At 38.9% G+C, this 17,187-nt stretch overlaps 1 protein-coding gene across 7 annotated transcripts in view; it reads left to right on the top strand.

Annotated features, from left to right (window-relative positions):
* PICALM (phosphatidylinositol binding clathrin assembly protein) overlaps positions 1-14,927 on the top strand; it is a 67,534-nt gene extending 52,607 nt beyond the window's left edge. For 2 of the 7 annotated variants that reach the window (XM_008496773.2, XM_030451112.1), the window contains 6 exons: positions 511-610; positions 2,110-2,133; positions 4,139-4,198; positions 6,476-6,580; positions 12,123-12,225; positions 13,002-14,927. In XM_008496773.2, coding sequence (XP_008494995.2) covers positions 511-610; positions 2,110-2,133; positions 4,139-4,198; positions 6,476-6,580; positions 12,123-12,215 — 382 coding nt within the window. In that variant the 3' untranslated portion in view covers positions 12,216-12,225; positions 13,002-14,927. The remainder of the gene's footprint in view (positions 1-510; positions 611-2,109; positions 2,134-4,138; positions 4,199-6,475; positions 6,581-12,122; positions 12,226-13,001) is intronic. The other 5 variants (XM_030451087.1, XM_030451130.1, XM_030451094.1 and 2 more) reach the window with 4 other exon arrangements.
* Positions 14,928-17,187: the final 2,260 nt, after the last annotated feature.

The following is a 17,187-nucleotide window of genomic DNA, read 5'->3' as shown; positions in this document are numbered from 1 at the left end:
TAGTCTTAGCACACCGTATAAATACTTGGTGAAATCTGAGTGTGTGTGGGGGGCTGTATTAAAAACTGCAGCTACAACCTCAGAGTTGTGGCTGACCTTCAGAGCAGTGAATTTTTACAGTATGTATTCTGCAACACTGAACATCTGCTCTAGCAGGGAAGTTGAGAATGTGATTAGTACAGTTCAGGCTTATTGAGACCATCTTTGCCAACTCTGTCATTCAGAAATGCAGTATCTAGTTGCTGTTGATTAAACTATCTGGACTCAAGAGTAGTCAGATGGACTAAGTTACCTGTGCTGGGGAAATGGACTGAGATCAGATAAAGCTGAGGCAGCTCATGTTGAACACCTTAGCTTACTTTTCCTAGCCAAAACAAGACTGTTTATCAACTCCCTTGTTGAATTAGTTTCTTCACTGACAAAAGAAGATACTGAAACATTGTTTATTTGAGGGAGTTCTGTAAGAAAATACAATGTTTTCTAACAATTCTTAAAAAAATTTATTTGAAGTGATGTGAACTGGACTCAGCCAGGTGAAAAGAAACTAACAGGTGGTTCCAACTGGCAGCCCAAGATTGCACCTACAACTGCATGGAATGCTCCAACGTTGGTAAGCAAATACACATTTTGAAATAGCAAGTTAAGGCTGGTGTATAAGGGAGGAATTTAAGAGATCTAGAGTTGCAGTAAGAGGGAATAGGAGATTGAAGAAGTGGTTAGTTTGAGGTGTGTACTGCTGGATTTGTTTTTCTTAGCTATGTATTTCTCATAAATAATCTGGGATGTGATATATGCAATTTTTTGCTAAATTTGAGTAGTGTTGGACCACTCTCTCATGGCAAGATCGCAGCCTTTGTGTTTCACTGAACTGACATAAAACTGAATTCTAGGGATAGTGGTGGGGCCTTTGCCAAATAGAAAAGTGGAAGTGTGATGAGTTGTTCAGTGGCAGTGATACATCAAGTATGTAGAGCATGACATCTCTGCTCTCTCTGGGGGCAAGAACAGGCCAAGAGATCAAACCCTTTTATATTTCTAGAGCTGTCTGTGCAGTGATGTGGGCTTTCTTAATCTATCACTGCTTTCCTGCCCCAGTGTTTGCAATAGTTTTTAATTCTTGTCAATTTTGGTGATCAATTTCAGAGTGTCTCTCTCTTGTAGAAGGTAGTATTACCAAGTATTTTGGGGTAGCATGTAGAGTGAGGGTTCTTAACCTCTTTTTCCTTTTTGCATGTAGTTAAGAGTCTGTGAGTAGTTTTCACAATGCTAACAGAATATTTTTACTTGTGATTCCTACTCGCCCTTTCACCAATAATCTTCAGAACTGTACATGGACAGAACAGGCAGTAAACCACCCCTGAGGATTTATGAAGAGACTGTAACTGACTGAGGGAGGTTGAATCCATGGTGTAATAATACAGTGTTTTGGACTGGGAAAGAGAGGGTTTGTATCCCTGGATCCACCACCTCTCCCTTGCTAAGTGCCCATTACCAACTTGCTATTCTTAAGTAGGGAGAACTTTGTGGACCTTACTGGAGGGTGTTTAGATTCTATGTTTAGGTGTTATAGAAACCATAACTACTCACCTGCTTTAATGACTGGTGGTTTGAGTTTACTTGTGTGCTTGATTCTGTTTAATAACTCATGTCTTTATATACATCTTCTTGTATACAAGTCATTACATTTAACAGCTTTTATTACTTAGACTGTTGAGACACTTCTCCCTGTGAAACTGTTTGATTAACATAACATCTTGAAACAAATGTTCTAGAGGGGAAAAAAAATTTTGTCTTCCTCTGCTGGTCTATTTATTGTGGAGTTGCTGCTGCTTGCTAAATAAATATGCTTTTGAAAATAAGGCTTTCTGTCTTCAGAAAAAAGGCATATACCAAATAAATGGACTATGCAAAACAATTGCACGTGCAGTAACAATGACAGTGTCACAGGTGTATGTACTCAGTAGATGACTTGAATTACAAGAATGTGTTGGGGTAAACATTCAATGTATTTGTGAACTAAAATGCTATCTGTGTATATTCTGTTGTGTAAGTATTTGCTTCTAATCCAGTGTTATTGCATTATGTAATTGTTCTCCCTGGGAAATACAGAATGGCATGCATTTTCCACAATACGTAAGTGAAACAACCCACAGCCTTTTTGCAATCGACTGGCATGCTGATATTAACCACTGCTGTTGCAGAATCTCATAACCTCCTTGCTATTTACACATTTCTCATTTTAAAAATCTTTGGTGTGCCAAAAATTGAGCTTTTCCTAGCATACACGAATTTCATAGGTGGTCTGCAGGCTCTTGACTCGAATGATGGCATGGGAAATACCAAGATTATTTTTCCTTGCTTTAAACTGTACCATTGCTGCCAGAGAGCTGGGGTGTGTGTCTGTGCTGCCTTCAAATGCATTTGGTGAATTTTGAATGAGGATAAAAATGTTTGTGTTTGAATAACTGCATGAAACCTCACAGGCTTCTGTTATCTTTGGCACTTGATCCACATTTATGGTAGATCTTGATTTTTATTTATTTATTTTTTTATTTTTTTAATGGGAGAGACCAATATGTCATTAATGCTGTTAAAATAAAAAAAAAATCAATGCTGACACTTTACAAAGGGCAAGCAATAACCTATGCTTGCTGTCTGTGGACAGTAATAAATCTTTTATTTCAGAAAGTTTTTCTTTCTGTCAACAGTGATATTGTTCTTTCCCTTTATTCTCTTTTTATTGCAGGGTAACTGTAACTAAAGGATGGTAGGTGCACAGTCGAGCAATCAAAATAAACTTAGTCAGCATGTTTGTGTGTAGGTGTGAACACACAACCAAAACACAACAAAAAAAGTAATTTTCAGCTTTTCTAGCTGAATGAAATATAGGGGTAGTACACAGCATAGATAATTCTTGATTGGGAAAATCTGGCAGTTGAAATCCCAAGGACACTGGCTACTATCTATGAAAAAGCAGCTGATATCTTATAACTGAATTCAGAAGCAGCTTTGCTAGTGTTCTCTTCTTGATGTTACAATTTATTTGCTTTAATTAATTCAGCATTACCAGTATTTTGTCAGTTCTTCTTTTCTGTATGAATAATCTTGATACTAAGAAATTTATATTGTTTTTGACTTGTCATGAGTTGTAATCCTCACAGCACTAGCATAAAAATTATTCAGAAGGTAGAATGGTTAAGACAGCAAGCTTTCTAATAATTATAAGCACTAATTTATAGTCTTGAAAAAAAAATTGGTTTTGTCCTTGTAAGAGAGAACACTGATTTAGAAATTGGCTAATGAAACTGTGGAACAAATAATATGGTTAGGATACGAAAAACTGTCTTTATATATCTTTTTTTTCCTAAGACTTATCAGCTGTTTTTATTCATGTAAGTTGCCAAGTTGCTTACAAAACAGCTTGACCCAAGGTTTTGTCTGTTGATAGCAATTTTGCTGTAACTTCATAGAAATTACCTTAGTTAAAGGGTAACAAACATACCTGCAAAATACTAGGGGGATTTTCTAAGGTGTTCAAATTCCCTGGATGAAGTAAGTGGGTGACAGGGAATGAAAGTTGGATATTCATGTTAGGGTTGAGTTGATTTTGAAGCATGGTAGGAGAATTCCTCTAGTGTGTACATCCTGGCTAAAGAAAAAAATTCCTTACTGCTGGTAGAAGCAGTGGTAATTTGTTTTTTCAGTCTTTAAAATTCTCGTAAGACTCCCTGTGCACCATTACTTCTGATATTTAAATATAAGTATTTATTTCATGGGATTTATAAAACTTCTGTTCCCTGCATTTTTTTTCTCTCAGACTTCTCTGCGTCTCATTCTGTTGTGCTTAAACAGGATGCTTGAGGGAAGGATAGCTTGCAGTTTCGTTTAGTCAGCCAGAATCCTAAGAGGTTAAAACAAACACATCATTATTGATTTGTCAGGATGGTCTAGAAACTTCAGGTCAGTTATTGTATTCCATCTGAAATAATTTGAAGACACTCTTAAGACTGCAAATCCTATTTATTCTTTGCTATATTCCTAATAAGCTAAGTGCTGTAGTTGGACCTTAGAAAGCAATATCTTACCACTATGCAGCTGATCTTTTCTCCTCTCAGTTCACTCCTGTTTTTCACACCAGGCACCACCTGTAATGGCCTATCCTGCCACAACACCAACAGGAATGATGGGCTATGGGATGGTGAGTGGAACTCCTGCACTTCACAGAAGTCAAATGTTTTGTATCATCTGATTGCTTATAGATTGGTAGCAGTCCTTTTTCTGAACTATTTTACAAAGAAGACTGAATTTCAGCTCCTATTGGTGCATTCTTCACCAAATCATGAAGTCCTGGTTTTCTGAACTATTTTTGTAATTTTTGTCTGAAATTAAGTCTGTCCTTCCTTACCTCACTTAATTTTTCATAAACTTTAAAAAATTAAGATAGTGTACATTTTTGGTGGGCCTTATGGGTGTAGAAATAAATGTCTCAGAGAAATAAGTGTATATCATGTCAGTACATGTCAGTATGGATAGCTACATTCACAACAGGAATGTTTAGTTTTGTTTTATAATTTTTTTTGTGAAGTAAAACCTTCTTTAGATACTTGCTCCCAATCTCAGGAAAAGGTGTCTGGAATGATTGATGCTGGAATACTGCTGTGTGTTCTGGTGTTAGCTGACAATTGGATTTCTTAGTGACACATCAGTACCAAAAGGCTTTTGACATAAACCTGACCTTGTTTCTTATTGCTCTGAAAGCTTGTACAAATTTTTGTTCATGACTTAAATTTCAAAGTATTTCTGGCATGATTTGCTTTAATTCTCATTCTTTATTATTATGGTTGTGATGTAACACAGCTTTGATGAGTGAATGAAAGGGAAGAGAACTTACTTAAAAAAAACTATTCCTTTAAATGCCTCACAGATCACTATGACAAAAATAAGCTAAATGATTTGTAATTTGTATATGTTCTGTAACTGAACTACACAAGGGCTGACCTGTGTTCTTGAGAGTCTTTTGGGAGAGCATCTTGTTCCCTGTTACCCAGCCATAAACTCTTTAGTATGTTCAGAGCCAAGTCATAGTTGATTCAGATTTGACCTGTGCAAATTTGCACTGATGGTACTGGAAGCATTTTCTTAGTTACTTGCTTCAGTTACTGGGGAAGGTGACATATTTAGTGTATAGAAAGTAGTATTGTGTGTTTTGATAAAGCAGCCTTAATCATAGGGTTTAAATGCCAAGGGAAACTGGGATTAGTTGGAGCCAGAGCTCTGCTGTCCTGAGTTATTACATGTTCAAAGCATGTGACATTTGGGTGAGATGAGCCACTACAGAATGACCAGGAGGCTTTATAACATATCCTCAACACTGTTCTGGATTATTCAGACTTTACACAGGACATTTACTGCTAGGAATTTCTGAAATGTTGATATTTTACAATTGTGTTGAATTTTCCCTAAAAGCTGGAGTATGCACCATAGCTCTGAGCATGGTCATTCCAAAGTTACAGTCTAGCAGCAGGCTTTTCCCTTGGCGAGGGTGTCCTGGGAGTGGCAATTTTGTCAGTACCTCAGCATTCCCTGGCTGTTGGTTTCTGCATCTGTCTTCATTGTGCCAGCAGTTATTTTTAACTTGTTTTTTTTTATAGGGTGTTTTCATCAGAGTCAGTTTCTTGAATGGGTTCACCATTTGATTGCCTTAACAGCTGGCTGGCATGATAGGAGGAGGACCAGGATTAGTCAAGGAAAAAGTTCCTTGGCATGGGAATTGTCTCTGTAGGACTGCTGCTGGTATCAACCCAAGCCTGAGAGGAGTGCCAAAAGCACCAGTGATGGGTGTTTGCATAAATAAAATCTGACTTCTGAGGCCATTAGCATATGTTAAATGCTTAATTTGGCTCAGCCAGAGTGTCAGTAACACCTTACACTTACCTTGCATAATGGCTTAACATTCAGTGTATGTGTAGTTCTCAGTTTTCAGTTTTTCTTTAACTCTGTCAGTTCTGCATTGGTATCTGTAAAATGGTTTCTCTGCTTTCTAAGGCAGGCAGTGAAGGGCTGCCAGAGCTCAGTTTGGGCAACAAGAATCATAGAATGGCTTAAGTTGGAAGGGACCTTAGAGATTATCTACTCCAACCTCCCTGCCGTGGGCAGGGACACCTTTCAACTAGACAAGGTTGCTCAAAGCCTCAGAGGCTTTGAGGACCAGCACAAATGCTTGTGTTCCAACAAGTATTTCAGTATGTCAGATATTTGCAGGAAGAGGTTAAATAGACTCAGTTGTTACTGAGAGTATGGCTTGAAAAGGCTGTAAAGTTCCTTTCTAGTAACCTCAATTTGAACATCATAGAAAGCTTATATGATTGCATACATTAAATTATGACCAAGACCATTTGCCATTATTATTTCCTTCCTTAAATACTTGCAGTGTATTAATTCTATGTGTGATTTGACATTGTCTGGATTTTTTTAGCCGTCACAGATGGGAGGAATACCAGTAATGACACAGCCAACTTTGATATACAGTCAACCAGTCATGAGACCACCAAACCCCTTTGGTCCTGTACCGGGAGCACAGGTGTGTAAATTATTCAAAATCTGTTCTAGTATCAAGTTACTGCTGGGTCAGTTTGATTAAATATGTTTTAATATTTTCTTGTGTTGGACAAATGTATTGCACAAGCTCAGCAGTTCATGTATGGATTGCTTCCTGGCTTCCTATATCTAGGTCAGCAGAATCAAGGTTGGTTTACAGAAGGCAAGAGGGCAACATTTTAAGACATTGTTATTGTGGGAAGATGACTGAGGCTGTCCTCAACACTAGGCAAAGGATAAGGATATTTGATGTCTGATGTTTGCTGTGAAGACAGACTTCTTAAGTTTGCATTCTCTTCTGCCTAAGTGTGGCTATGTGGGACTGGGCTGCTACAGCTTTTTCCTCAGTATGTGTGGTACTTCTTTTGATCTGTTAAACTTGGAAGACTGAGATGATAAAGTAACAAAGTGTGATATTAACTGTAAGCTTCTTTTCTTTCAAGTATTAGGTGCATGCTAATATGATGGCATGGGTATGGGTTTGAAAAGGGCAAGGTGTCAAATCCATGTGAAACTTCAACCCAGCACCTGGTTGTTAGTACTGCCTACCCTCAGTGTGAAGCATTGAGCACATGCTTCTAGTTTTAGCCATTATATTCTCCAAAGGTCTTTGTATTTTTCTGTGATTTTCACAGAAGACAGTATTTGCAGCACTGTGAGGATACTGAGATCATTAAGACTTTGTTGTGTTTGTGAACTGTGTAATTACAGGCAGATCCAGGTTTAGCTGGCAGCTTTGAACTCCAGTATTAACTGTGTGGCTTTATTTACGAGTGAAATGTTTCTTTGTCAAATTCATACTGTATGTCATGGCTGTTAGAAAAATGTATTTTAATGTATTTTAACCTTGTTGCAAAGAACTCTAGTTTTCTTTATAGGGGACTGCTTAAAAATTTATAACCTCACTTAAGTGCATTTTTGGGACCAGAGTGTTGAGGGAAAAGAATTCAGCAGGAGCTTGGAAAGGAAAAGAACCTCAAACTTCTATCCAATGCCTGAACCTCATCCTTTAACAGGAGAGACTGTGCTGTGTGCTGCCAGTGGGCACTATATCCATTTTCTTCACTAAACTAGATTTTAAAAAAATATATATTTTAAAAGGCTTTACCTGAAAGGGGACCCTGTTAGATTTCTGTAGCTAGAAATGCAATTTTCAGTTGACTTTCTCCTGAACATCTGAAAGCCACTTTATGCTTTCTGTGTCACTTCAAGTGATTAGGATTTTTATACTGTTTTAAGGGGGGAAAATGTGTTCATGATGCTTTTTAAACAGAGAAAAAGTGAAAGGATCCTCAAGGATGAGCAGGTTTCTTCCTGCATTTCCCAAAACATCAATTTTGCAATGTCCTTTAAAAAAAAAAAAAAAAGTCTGCCTTCCTGCCTCATGCAGTTCTAAACAGGTAGTTCTGGGTAGTTAGGTGAGCCTTTCTGCTTTGTTTCACATTGCAGGGCTTGGTCTAGGTTGAATCCCAGCTGGCTGTCACAACAGGAGAGAGGAATTAGTCACAAGTGAGGTGTGTAGAGCTGTATTTATTATGCTTATCTGACAACATGTTTGGCTCCTGTGAGAATTAATTTGATAGGAAAAACACCCCTTGAATCAGCATTTGTTGTGTGGCCAGGAAGATTTGTCCCTGGTGTTGCTTGCAGGAAATGAGCTTTCAGAAGTCTGACACTAATAAAGAAACTTAAATGAAGCAAAAACTTCACATCAGAGATGGCATGCACTAACATACAGCCACAGAGTGGAATTCCAATACCCTAAACTTACTGTATGCTTTGTCTTGCAGTGGTTCTGAGATCAAACAGATTTGTCTGTTTAGGTTTAGTTCATATTTGTCTTGTGACAGAAATAGAAATAGGAAAATAAAGAAAAATGTGTGTTCTTGATGTAAGTAAACAAATCTTAAAGAATGTTTAATGGTTATCTGAAAGGCACACAGGGCAAACTGCCTGCATCCTACATGGTCTACTCTAAACACCATCAATATTCTGATACAAGTTTTGTCCATGGTGTCATTGCTGCCAAACAGTAAATTGCTTTTAGTATTTCTATTTAAAGCACCAGATTCTATCGTTTGCCTCCTCATTGCTGTCTACTGTAAAGAAACTTGAAGGTACTTGAAAGCCTGATGACAGATAGGAAGTTGTTGCTGAAAAATTATATTGCCAAGTTAGTGTGCTGGAAGCTGTATGCAGACTGGTAAAATGGGTATCCCAGTGTTGTCCAGTTTCTTTATAACTTAAACTGGTATTTCTACTTTGATACTCTTAAGGACTTATTGTAATAAATACGTTTTTCCTACCCTCTACACATAACCTATTTTGCTTCTCTTTCCAAGTGTTCTGTTTACATGCATGCAACTTTATTTCTAATTGTTGCTATCAAAAGCAAAGGGTAGTTTTGGTTTTTTAAGGGCAAAATAATTTGAAGCAATTGAGAAGGAGACTATAACAGCTGCTGCTTTGAAAATCTTAAGTATTCAGAAGATAGTAATAGTTTTAAAAGAAGCATATCTGTACTTTTTTTTCCTGTGAAATCATCTCTCTTGCATTAGAGTCAGTATTTATCATATTTCATCTTTATGAGATATTGGGCTTTTCTCACTGCAAAATACTATATCCTGCTACCCAGAACAGTGAGAAGAGTCAGAGCTATATGGTTAAGTTTTAGCTGGCAGGGGGTGGAGTGTGTGTCTGAGGAAGGTTAAAGAGTAGCCAGGGTGATGGCAGATGTGATTCAGCACAGCAAACTCGGAATGTTTCAGACAAGCCAGGCCTGAGTGTTCAGTTAACTGGAATGTAACTACCTGCTGCAATATCTGGGCATCCCAACATGCAGCACCAAAAACATCCTCTTGTTGGCTAATATAAAATAGTACAATACTGACAAACCATTGCTATGCCTTTAAGTGTTACATATTCTGGTCTGATTGCCCCCAAAAGGACATCCTGAGGAGAAGCAGCTGGATGGTGACAGTTTTAAGATTTAAAATAGAATAAAGGAAGTACTTGACCTACTGCCAACTTCTGTGTGAATGGTAGCACTGGGGTTGTTAACAGCACTGAATTGTACAGGAAAAGTGGTAGGAGTGATTGCCTGGTGAGGGCACAGAATAGGTAAATGTGCAAATGAGTATGCTGGCGTTTTTGGTTTGGTGTTTGGTTGGTTGGTTTTTGGTTTTTTTGTTGTTGTTGAGGGTGGTGGTGTTTTTTTCATTATTATTTGAAACTGTGGAAGAACAGGCTCTGAAGTTCAGGACAGACTTAAGCCAGAAGGTTCCATAGGTGCTCCTTTTGGCACAATTATCCTATAATATATGCTAAAACAGCTTGACAGACTTGTTTAATGAGAAACCAGTAGCTGGCTAATGATGGGAATCAGCACTACACTCACTCACAGTAGGTGGGTTCTTCTGTCTTACTGTAACACCAGGGATTTTTTTGTCTTTGGAAGAAGTGAAAATTGATGACTTGTTGGAGGTGAGATGAAACTTTGGGCCTGGCCCAGCACAGTTCATTGCATTTCAAATCAGACAAGCACTGGGCAGACAGGAGGGTAAATCCACGGGTCTGGGCCTACTGGTGCTAGAGGAGGAGGAACCTGTCCTGCTGCTTTAAATATTTCTCCTTAGAAACTGCTACGGTCAGTTCTAGTTTTTAGATGTATTTATAAGTGGTGTTCTGGATAGATGCAATGTAGGGAACTGCCTAACTATACTTGCCAGTCTTCCTTTTTAGAAGAATCGTGTTATTTACTGCAAGGTGCTGTGCCCTGCCTGAATTTGGCTGTGGCATCTGGGAAGAAGCATTGTCAGGTTCTTTCCCAGCATTTAACCTGAGCAGGCTTCCTGAAATTTCACCTCTCTTTGTGGTTACAAGCTGATGTTGCACAAATGACAGAGCTCTAAACCTACCAGTCTTCCACACTGCTTTCAAACTGAGACATTACTTTGGACTTGATATCAGTTGGAGATTTGCCAACTCATTTTAGCAGGACTTTTCATGTGTGACTTCAAGCCATTTGACCATGAAGAGGAAGAATGTCTCATGGAATGAGGTCGCAGCAGGCATGCCTTGCTAAAGTCATGTCTCTGCTGTCAGTAGTCTGGCACAAATCCTGGAGAGGAGGTGGGGTGTGTGAGCTACAGCTTTCCAAAGGGAAAAACCAGGCTTAAAAGGGGAATTTCTGACATCCTGCTTCTCAAGCACTTTCCATTCTGTCTCATGACTCTTCCATAATTTGTTTATGGGGACTGGATTTGAGTGCCCCATTGGGAGTGTGGTTTCAGGAGGGGGATAAAGACTCCAAACTCGACAGAGTGCTGATCCTGAAAAAAATCCTCCTCCCCACCTGGTTTCTGAGGTAGACATTAGCATGAAAAATTTAAATTTGCAATGGCAGTATTTACACTCTGGGCACTTTTGCAAGCAGTTCCCATAAGCATATTCCCTGTCATGCATAGCTTGGCAGGCATTCAGGATTCCCAAAGGAAATATGTCTTCACATTATGTTTTTTGCAATGGGTATGAAGTGCAAGCATGCACTGGTGATTAGGGACTTGATTAAGAGTAAATTGCTCAAGTGATGGACCCTGACATGGAGAAAGCTGACTTTTTTCGTAACTGCCAAACCAAAGCTCTGTTGGGGGGAGAGCAAACAGAATTTAATAAAGCACCATTTATAACTGGGAAGCCACTAACAAAGCAAATGGCTTTAAAAAAAAAAAAATCAACAAAGAACAGATACTCCTGCAGTTACAGACTGCAGATTATTGGTCCCTTCCAGCAGCAGGGACAAATATTTTTACCTCCTCGTAAATTACATACTTTTTATGGCTGACTTTGTAGGCTGGTGCTTTAAATACATGGCTGTAGGATGTGATTTTTGTCAGTGTGTAGACTGACAGTCTCACTCTTCAGTTCTCACTTAAAACAGTAGTGGCTGACAAGCTATCACCTGTTGGGTTTTTTTTCCTACCTCCAGTTTATGTCCCAAATATGTTCTCCTGGGCCCCAAATTGAGAATCATCAGTTATCTGCTCTCCAGCCTCTTTTTATGCCATCCTATTTTGAGAGGAAAAGTTGCTGAAAGCTTTTTCTTCTGGAGAAGATTATCTGGAAAGCTGCTATGCTTGGCCAGACCCCCAGCCTCATCTCTCCCTGCCAGTACCTAGTTTTGCCATTGAAGCAGGAAGAGTGTTTCACAGGAGTTGGGCTCAGGATTTTGTATCTTCCTTTGAAGAAAACTGCTGTGAAAGTGTGAGGTTTTCTGCTTATTGGGCAGATGCCAGTGGAACTTTCCTTTCCGGAGGATTGTGTCCAGCTTGTTTCTGCATTACACCAACCATTGAAGAGGCTTTCTGTTTTCCATATGACCAAACACCTTGTTTTAATAGTTGATTTCTGCCAAGTTTGCTTCTTAACCTCCCCTTGTCCTTTCATTACCTGTTCAGCTTTCATATTCTGTCATTCTGAGACCTTTATTCTTTTTCTTTCCCTTTCTCTGTCGTCTTTCCTACTAGCTGTCTGCAGCATCCAGCCCTTCCAGTCAGAGTCCTCACAGAGCCTCAGGAAAGGATCCCTTTGCAGAGATCTCTCTCCAGGATTTCTTGTAGAACAACTTAGGTATTGTCCATTATTCTGGGAAGATGCATTTTGTTTTGGCTGGTTTTGGTTTTGTTTGTTTTTTTTTTTTTATTATATGGAACAAAACTAAAGTTCTAATTCAAGTTTTATGAGCATGACTAGAACTGTTTCTGAAGAAAATAAAAAGTCATGTTGAGTTGGAAGCATTGTGGAAGTGACTTGGAAGCTCAATAGACTGAACTGCAGCAGTGCAAAGGCCCAGTCAAGTGATTTTGCTTTGGACCACTGGAAATGCAGTTTGATATTTGCCTTCTTAACTGCAGGAGCCAGCACAGGTTGTACCTGCTGCAACTGGGGAGAAGGAGCTGGTGCTGCCTGGTATTCACCACTTGTCAGGAAAATGTTTCAGGTTCCTGGTTAGCAACAAACACCTGGCTGCTGCTGGCAGTCTGCTCCTGTGCTTCACCAGATGGCTTGACTGAAAAGTTAACTTTATGCAGAAGGAGGTCCCTGGTTTCATGTGCCTAAGGGTTGTATTTTGGTGACAATATTGCAGGGATAAGTAGGTTTTTATTGTTGGACAAACCAGCTTAATGCAAAGAGATGTTCCAAAGGCTGGTGTGGTTGAAGAAACATCCTGATGGCTTTTGGTTGTTTGCTGTCCCTGGTTTTGTAAATTTTTTATTTCTCTTGGAAACTTCAGATCTTGGGGTAGTCTGAGCATTTGGAGAATGGAAACTTATGTAGAAAATGTGTGTTTACAATGAAGTCCTGCTTCTGTTGGATGTTAATATGCGGGTTTTTAATCTTTCCAGATTCAATTCATGTAACTGTGTTAGATGGAAGAGAAAGGAACATTTCCAAAAAGATGTGCTCACCAGTAAATCCCTACTTCCAGGAAAAAAAAGTGAACTTCAGTCTCTCAAACTCTCCTCTTCCATTAAATGTTGCAATGAAATGATGAAGATCAATGAAGGAACCTGGGACAACTCCATCAGAAAACATCAATATACAATATAAAGCCAAGAATTGCCATGACTTAAGACTAAGATCTCCTTTATGTCCTGGTGACTAACAGGTCAATTTCAGCTTCTAATAATGTCCATAATGGGTGGTAACACACAAAGAGAAGCCTTTGTTCTGGGAAGTGAGATTGGTGTTTGGAAATGCTGTCTGGAATGGAGATGTCCTTTACCATAACTCAAACCAAGACTCTGGGCAGGGGAGGGTCAAATCCTAACTCTTAATTCTGCAGTTACCTTTTCTTCACTCCTCACAAATGTAGGCACAGCAGTAATGGAAATTAACTTTTTTTAAAATTATATATTCAGTTTGCAGTAGACATTCCTTATGTATTATTGTTTGTATTTATTTATGATTATCAATTTAACATTAATATTGTATCAAAAAAAAACCTCCTTATGAAAATGAGTATGGATGTATACAGTATGTCTGATTTTTATCCACAAAGAATGAATCTGATTCAGAATGCTTTTCAGCTGACATACAGAGCACTAAATATTTTAAAGGTCTGAATCTCATGAATTCTCAGTGTATATGGGAATTAGGGAAGAGCTGTAAAATGCATTAATCCTTATAGTCAATTCTGTGCCTAGGATTTTGCAAGGGAACAGTTAACTGACTAGGAGAAGCACTACATTTTTAATTCGGCATTAGTGCATTGGGAAGGAACTTTATTGCTTTGTGCTTGGCGTGTCATTATTTTTACATTTGACATTATAAAGCCTTTCCAAAATGAATGTGAGGAATTGCTTTCACTTTAAGACTTTCCTTCCTTTCTGTAAAAAAATAAAAATGGAGATGTTGTGTGTTGGGGGGGGAGGGGGAAGCTTTTTCATTTGGCTAGTGCCATGTTTCTGATCACACACCTTTTAAAAGTCAAAAAGGGGAAGCAGCTTCCTTACACATGTCCAGTGGGTGTTTAGTTAACAAAGAATTAAAGTAGCACTGTTGATCGGTGCTTTGTGTAAATACATCATAACTTTTGGGTGGAATGGGGCCTTCAGAAGGATTGTCACTGATATGAAAGCAATTCTGTACATGAATTAAGCATACTTGCTGCATTGTCTCTGCAGATTCTATTTTTGTTTAAAATATTAAAATGTATGTTAGCAAAAATGGGTGGATTTTCAAATAAAATGCAGCTTCCACAGAACTTTTGTTACGGTATGAAAGTCTGAGGTGCTTCTTTTCCTTTTGCTGCTTAAAATGTGCACTGATACTTGCTTTGTTTACTTAATAAAATACCAAATGTATTTCATATGTCCATATTGTATTCCAGGAGGTGCAGCACTGTGAATCTGTGAATGATGTGATCTATACATCATCTTGCTGGTGGAGCTGTAGTAGACAGCCTTAGTTCCACTATAAATGAGTTGTCTTGTTAAGAGCTGGATTTCTTACTTATTGTGTTATTTCACCATCTTCTAGTTTTTCAAAATATTCATGGCAATAAACTTGTACTGTTTATAACTGAGCAAGAAGCATAGATATGCCCCAGGAAAATATTTTGGTAGCTTCCAGTGGAAGGTAATGCTGGAGAAGCTTTGAACAGTTTGCTGAGACAATCATCTGCAATTAGACACTGGTTTTTGTCACAGGGAAATTTGATAGAACTGGAACTTTTCTTAGGTACCTGAGGCTCGTCCTGAAGGATGTACATCCAAAAACGATCAGATCAGTAGGTCTGAATTACCTGTCTAAAAGCATGAATAAAAAAACCTCTGAACCTGTTACTTTTAGAGTATCTTATGCACCTGCCCTGATCAGGGGAGTTAAAAGATTTTAGTAAACTGTGTATTAACCTTCCTACAAACAAAGCTTTCCATGTGGGACTGTCCCACCAGAGAACAGCTTCAGGTCAGTGCTTGCTTGCACTCACAATACCAAAAACTGGAATTTTCTGGGTTAGCTGGAAAAAAAGTGTGTGGTTGTTTCCTTTCACTTAAATGGTAACTGAAGGACAGTCCGGGGCTTGTGTAAAAGATGAAGGCTGCTCTTCCTCCTCCCCTGTAGCACAGGGTTACGATGAAAACAGACACCAATGGTAGCACCTTTTTTTGTCTGTGATGTACTTTGCACAGGGGTTTCCCTCTGTTTTGAGGCTGCTGACAGAGGATAGAGCTGTGGTCTTGGTTTTCACATCTTTTCCATCCCCTGAGCCCCCTTTGAGGGGCTGTGATCCTGAGGTTGCAAATCATGGATGTGCCAAAAATTTCCAAACAAAACCACCTCTTCTGTCCAGATGATGAATTCTTCATCTGTTATTCTTCACTGCTCTCTGTTCTTCAGCACAGCTGCTGAGCAGGTTAAGCTTTATTGTTAGAGGCCTTTGCTAATAAACCTTGCTTTTGGTTTACTCCTCAGAGACAAACTGGCTTGAGATTTTTTTCCTAAAGATTATTTTCCCATTTACTTTTTTTCTTAAGATGTTTGTTTTCAGTATCACTGGAACATCACTCAGTTGTAGCTTTATTTCAAACACATAACTCACAGACAAGTTTATTTTAAAGAATGACTATTTTCAATATAATGGGGGTTGTGGAAACCTGATTCAAATAAAATGAGTTTTCAAATGAAAACTCAAAACTGAGTTTAAAGGCTGTTTAAATGGGAAGAGCAAACTGTCTAGGGAGCTGCCTACTCCTAGCAAGCAGTGGAGAATGTAGCACTGTGGTAGGTGTCTGCAGCTGCTTTTAGAGCTTTGTAAAGGAAACAAGTCAGAATTGTTAATTTTTTAATTTTTTTTTTAATTGGAGAATTAGATAATTAAAACAACTGGATTTACCTCTTGAGACAATTAACTTTTACCAGAAGAGGAACCTGAACAGCTACCAACTTTGGGTGTTTTCTAAAAGCCCAAATAGAGATTTTTCATCTGAAGACAGATCTAAATCCTTTTGTTTCTGTTCTCTTTGGTTCAAAGTCACAAACTGAACTGAACTGTTCTGTGCAGCACATTGACACTGACAGTACCTCAGGAAACACTTTAAAAATGCCTTTGCATGTCTCTACATGACATCAGATGGTCCATTAAACCAGCTCCAGGAGTAAGTCACAGGCTGTCCCAGCTGCTAAACAGCCCTTCAGCAAGAAGGGACAGGGTGAAACCTTGCATTCTTTATGAGACAGAAACTGCCAATTTTCTGAGCCTGGTCTAAATTTGGTAGCAATGTAAGTGAATTGAAGGCCATGACATAATTGAGATAAGGAGCGTGGCAGAAAAATAAGAATTAAGGGCCAAAACCAATGGGAGAAACAGGAAATGTGATTCTGATGGGATCAGAAGATTGACAAGATAATGTGAGGGGTAGTGAAGAAACGTGCTAAATATAGAAGAAAAACCAATGTTAATGGGAAAGCTCTTAAATAAGAGCTTTCTCCACGGCCTGCTGGCAATCTTTTGACTTGATCTTTGCAGCTCGCCCACACTGGGAGGGAGCAGAAACAGTGTTGGCATCTTCTGCTGAATTTGCCCAAGGAAAATCTGTGAGTTACTGATGTGTTCCATGTTGAAAGTGGAGAATGAAGAGACCTGGATGATCAATAATGCAATGTCCTGGCCAGATCAGGAGGAGTGAGGAGGAAAGAACCCTGAGCTGGTTCCCTTGAAGGTGTAAAACAGCTGCCACCCACTTGGTGCCCTTTTGTATATGGAGGCTGAGTAACTGCTACATCTATTACACTTGTGGGAGATGATTTGCCCAAGATAACAAATCTGCCTATGAGTTGAGTAAACCACCTATCTTACCTCTTCTCTTGCTTCTCTGCTGATGAAATTTCCAGAGGCATAGATCAAAAAGCCTTGAAAAAAAATTCTTTTAAAAGTGTGGGAGCTGATGATGGGACTGAAAATGGGCTGGAGGCAGCAAATGGCTCTGGATATCCAGCAGCTGTGGCACACAAGGAGAGCTGAGATCTTGGGTTCATTTTCATTGCATGGGGCTCTGCTTCGTTCAGGGTGGTCACTGCAGAACTTCC

The sequence above is a fragment of the Calypte anna genome, chromosome 1 (assembly GCF_003957555.1).
Source record: "Calypte anna isolate BGI_N300 chromosome 1, bCalAnn1_v1.p, whole genome shotgun sequence".
Lineage (NCBI taxonomy): Eukaryota > Metazoa > Chordata > Aves > Apodiformes > Trochilidae > Calypte > Calypte anna.
Note: the sequence above shows the minus strand (reverse complement) of the source record. Positions and strands in the feature narration are given on the sequence as shown.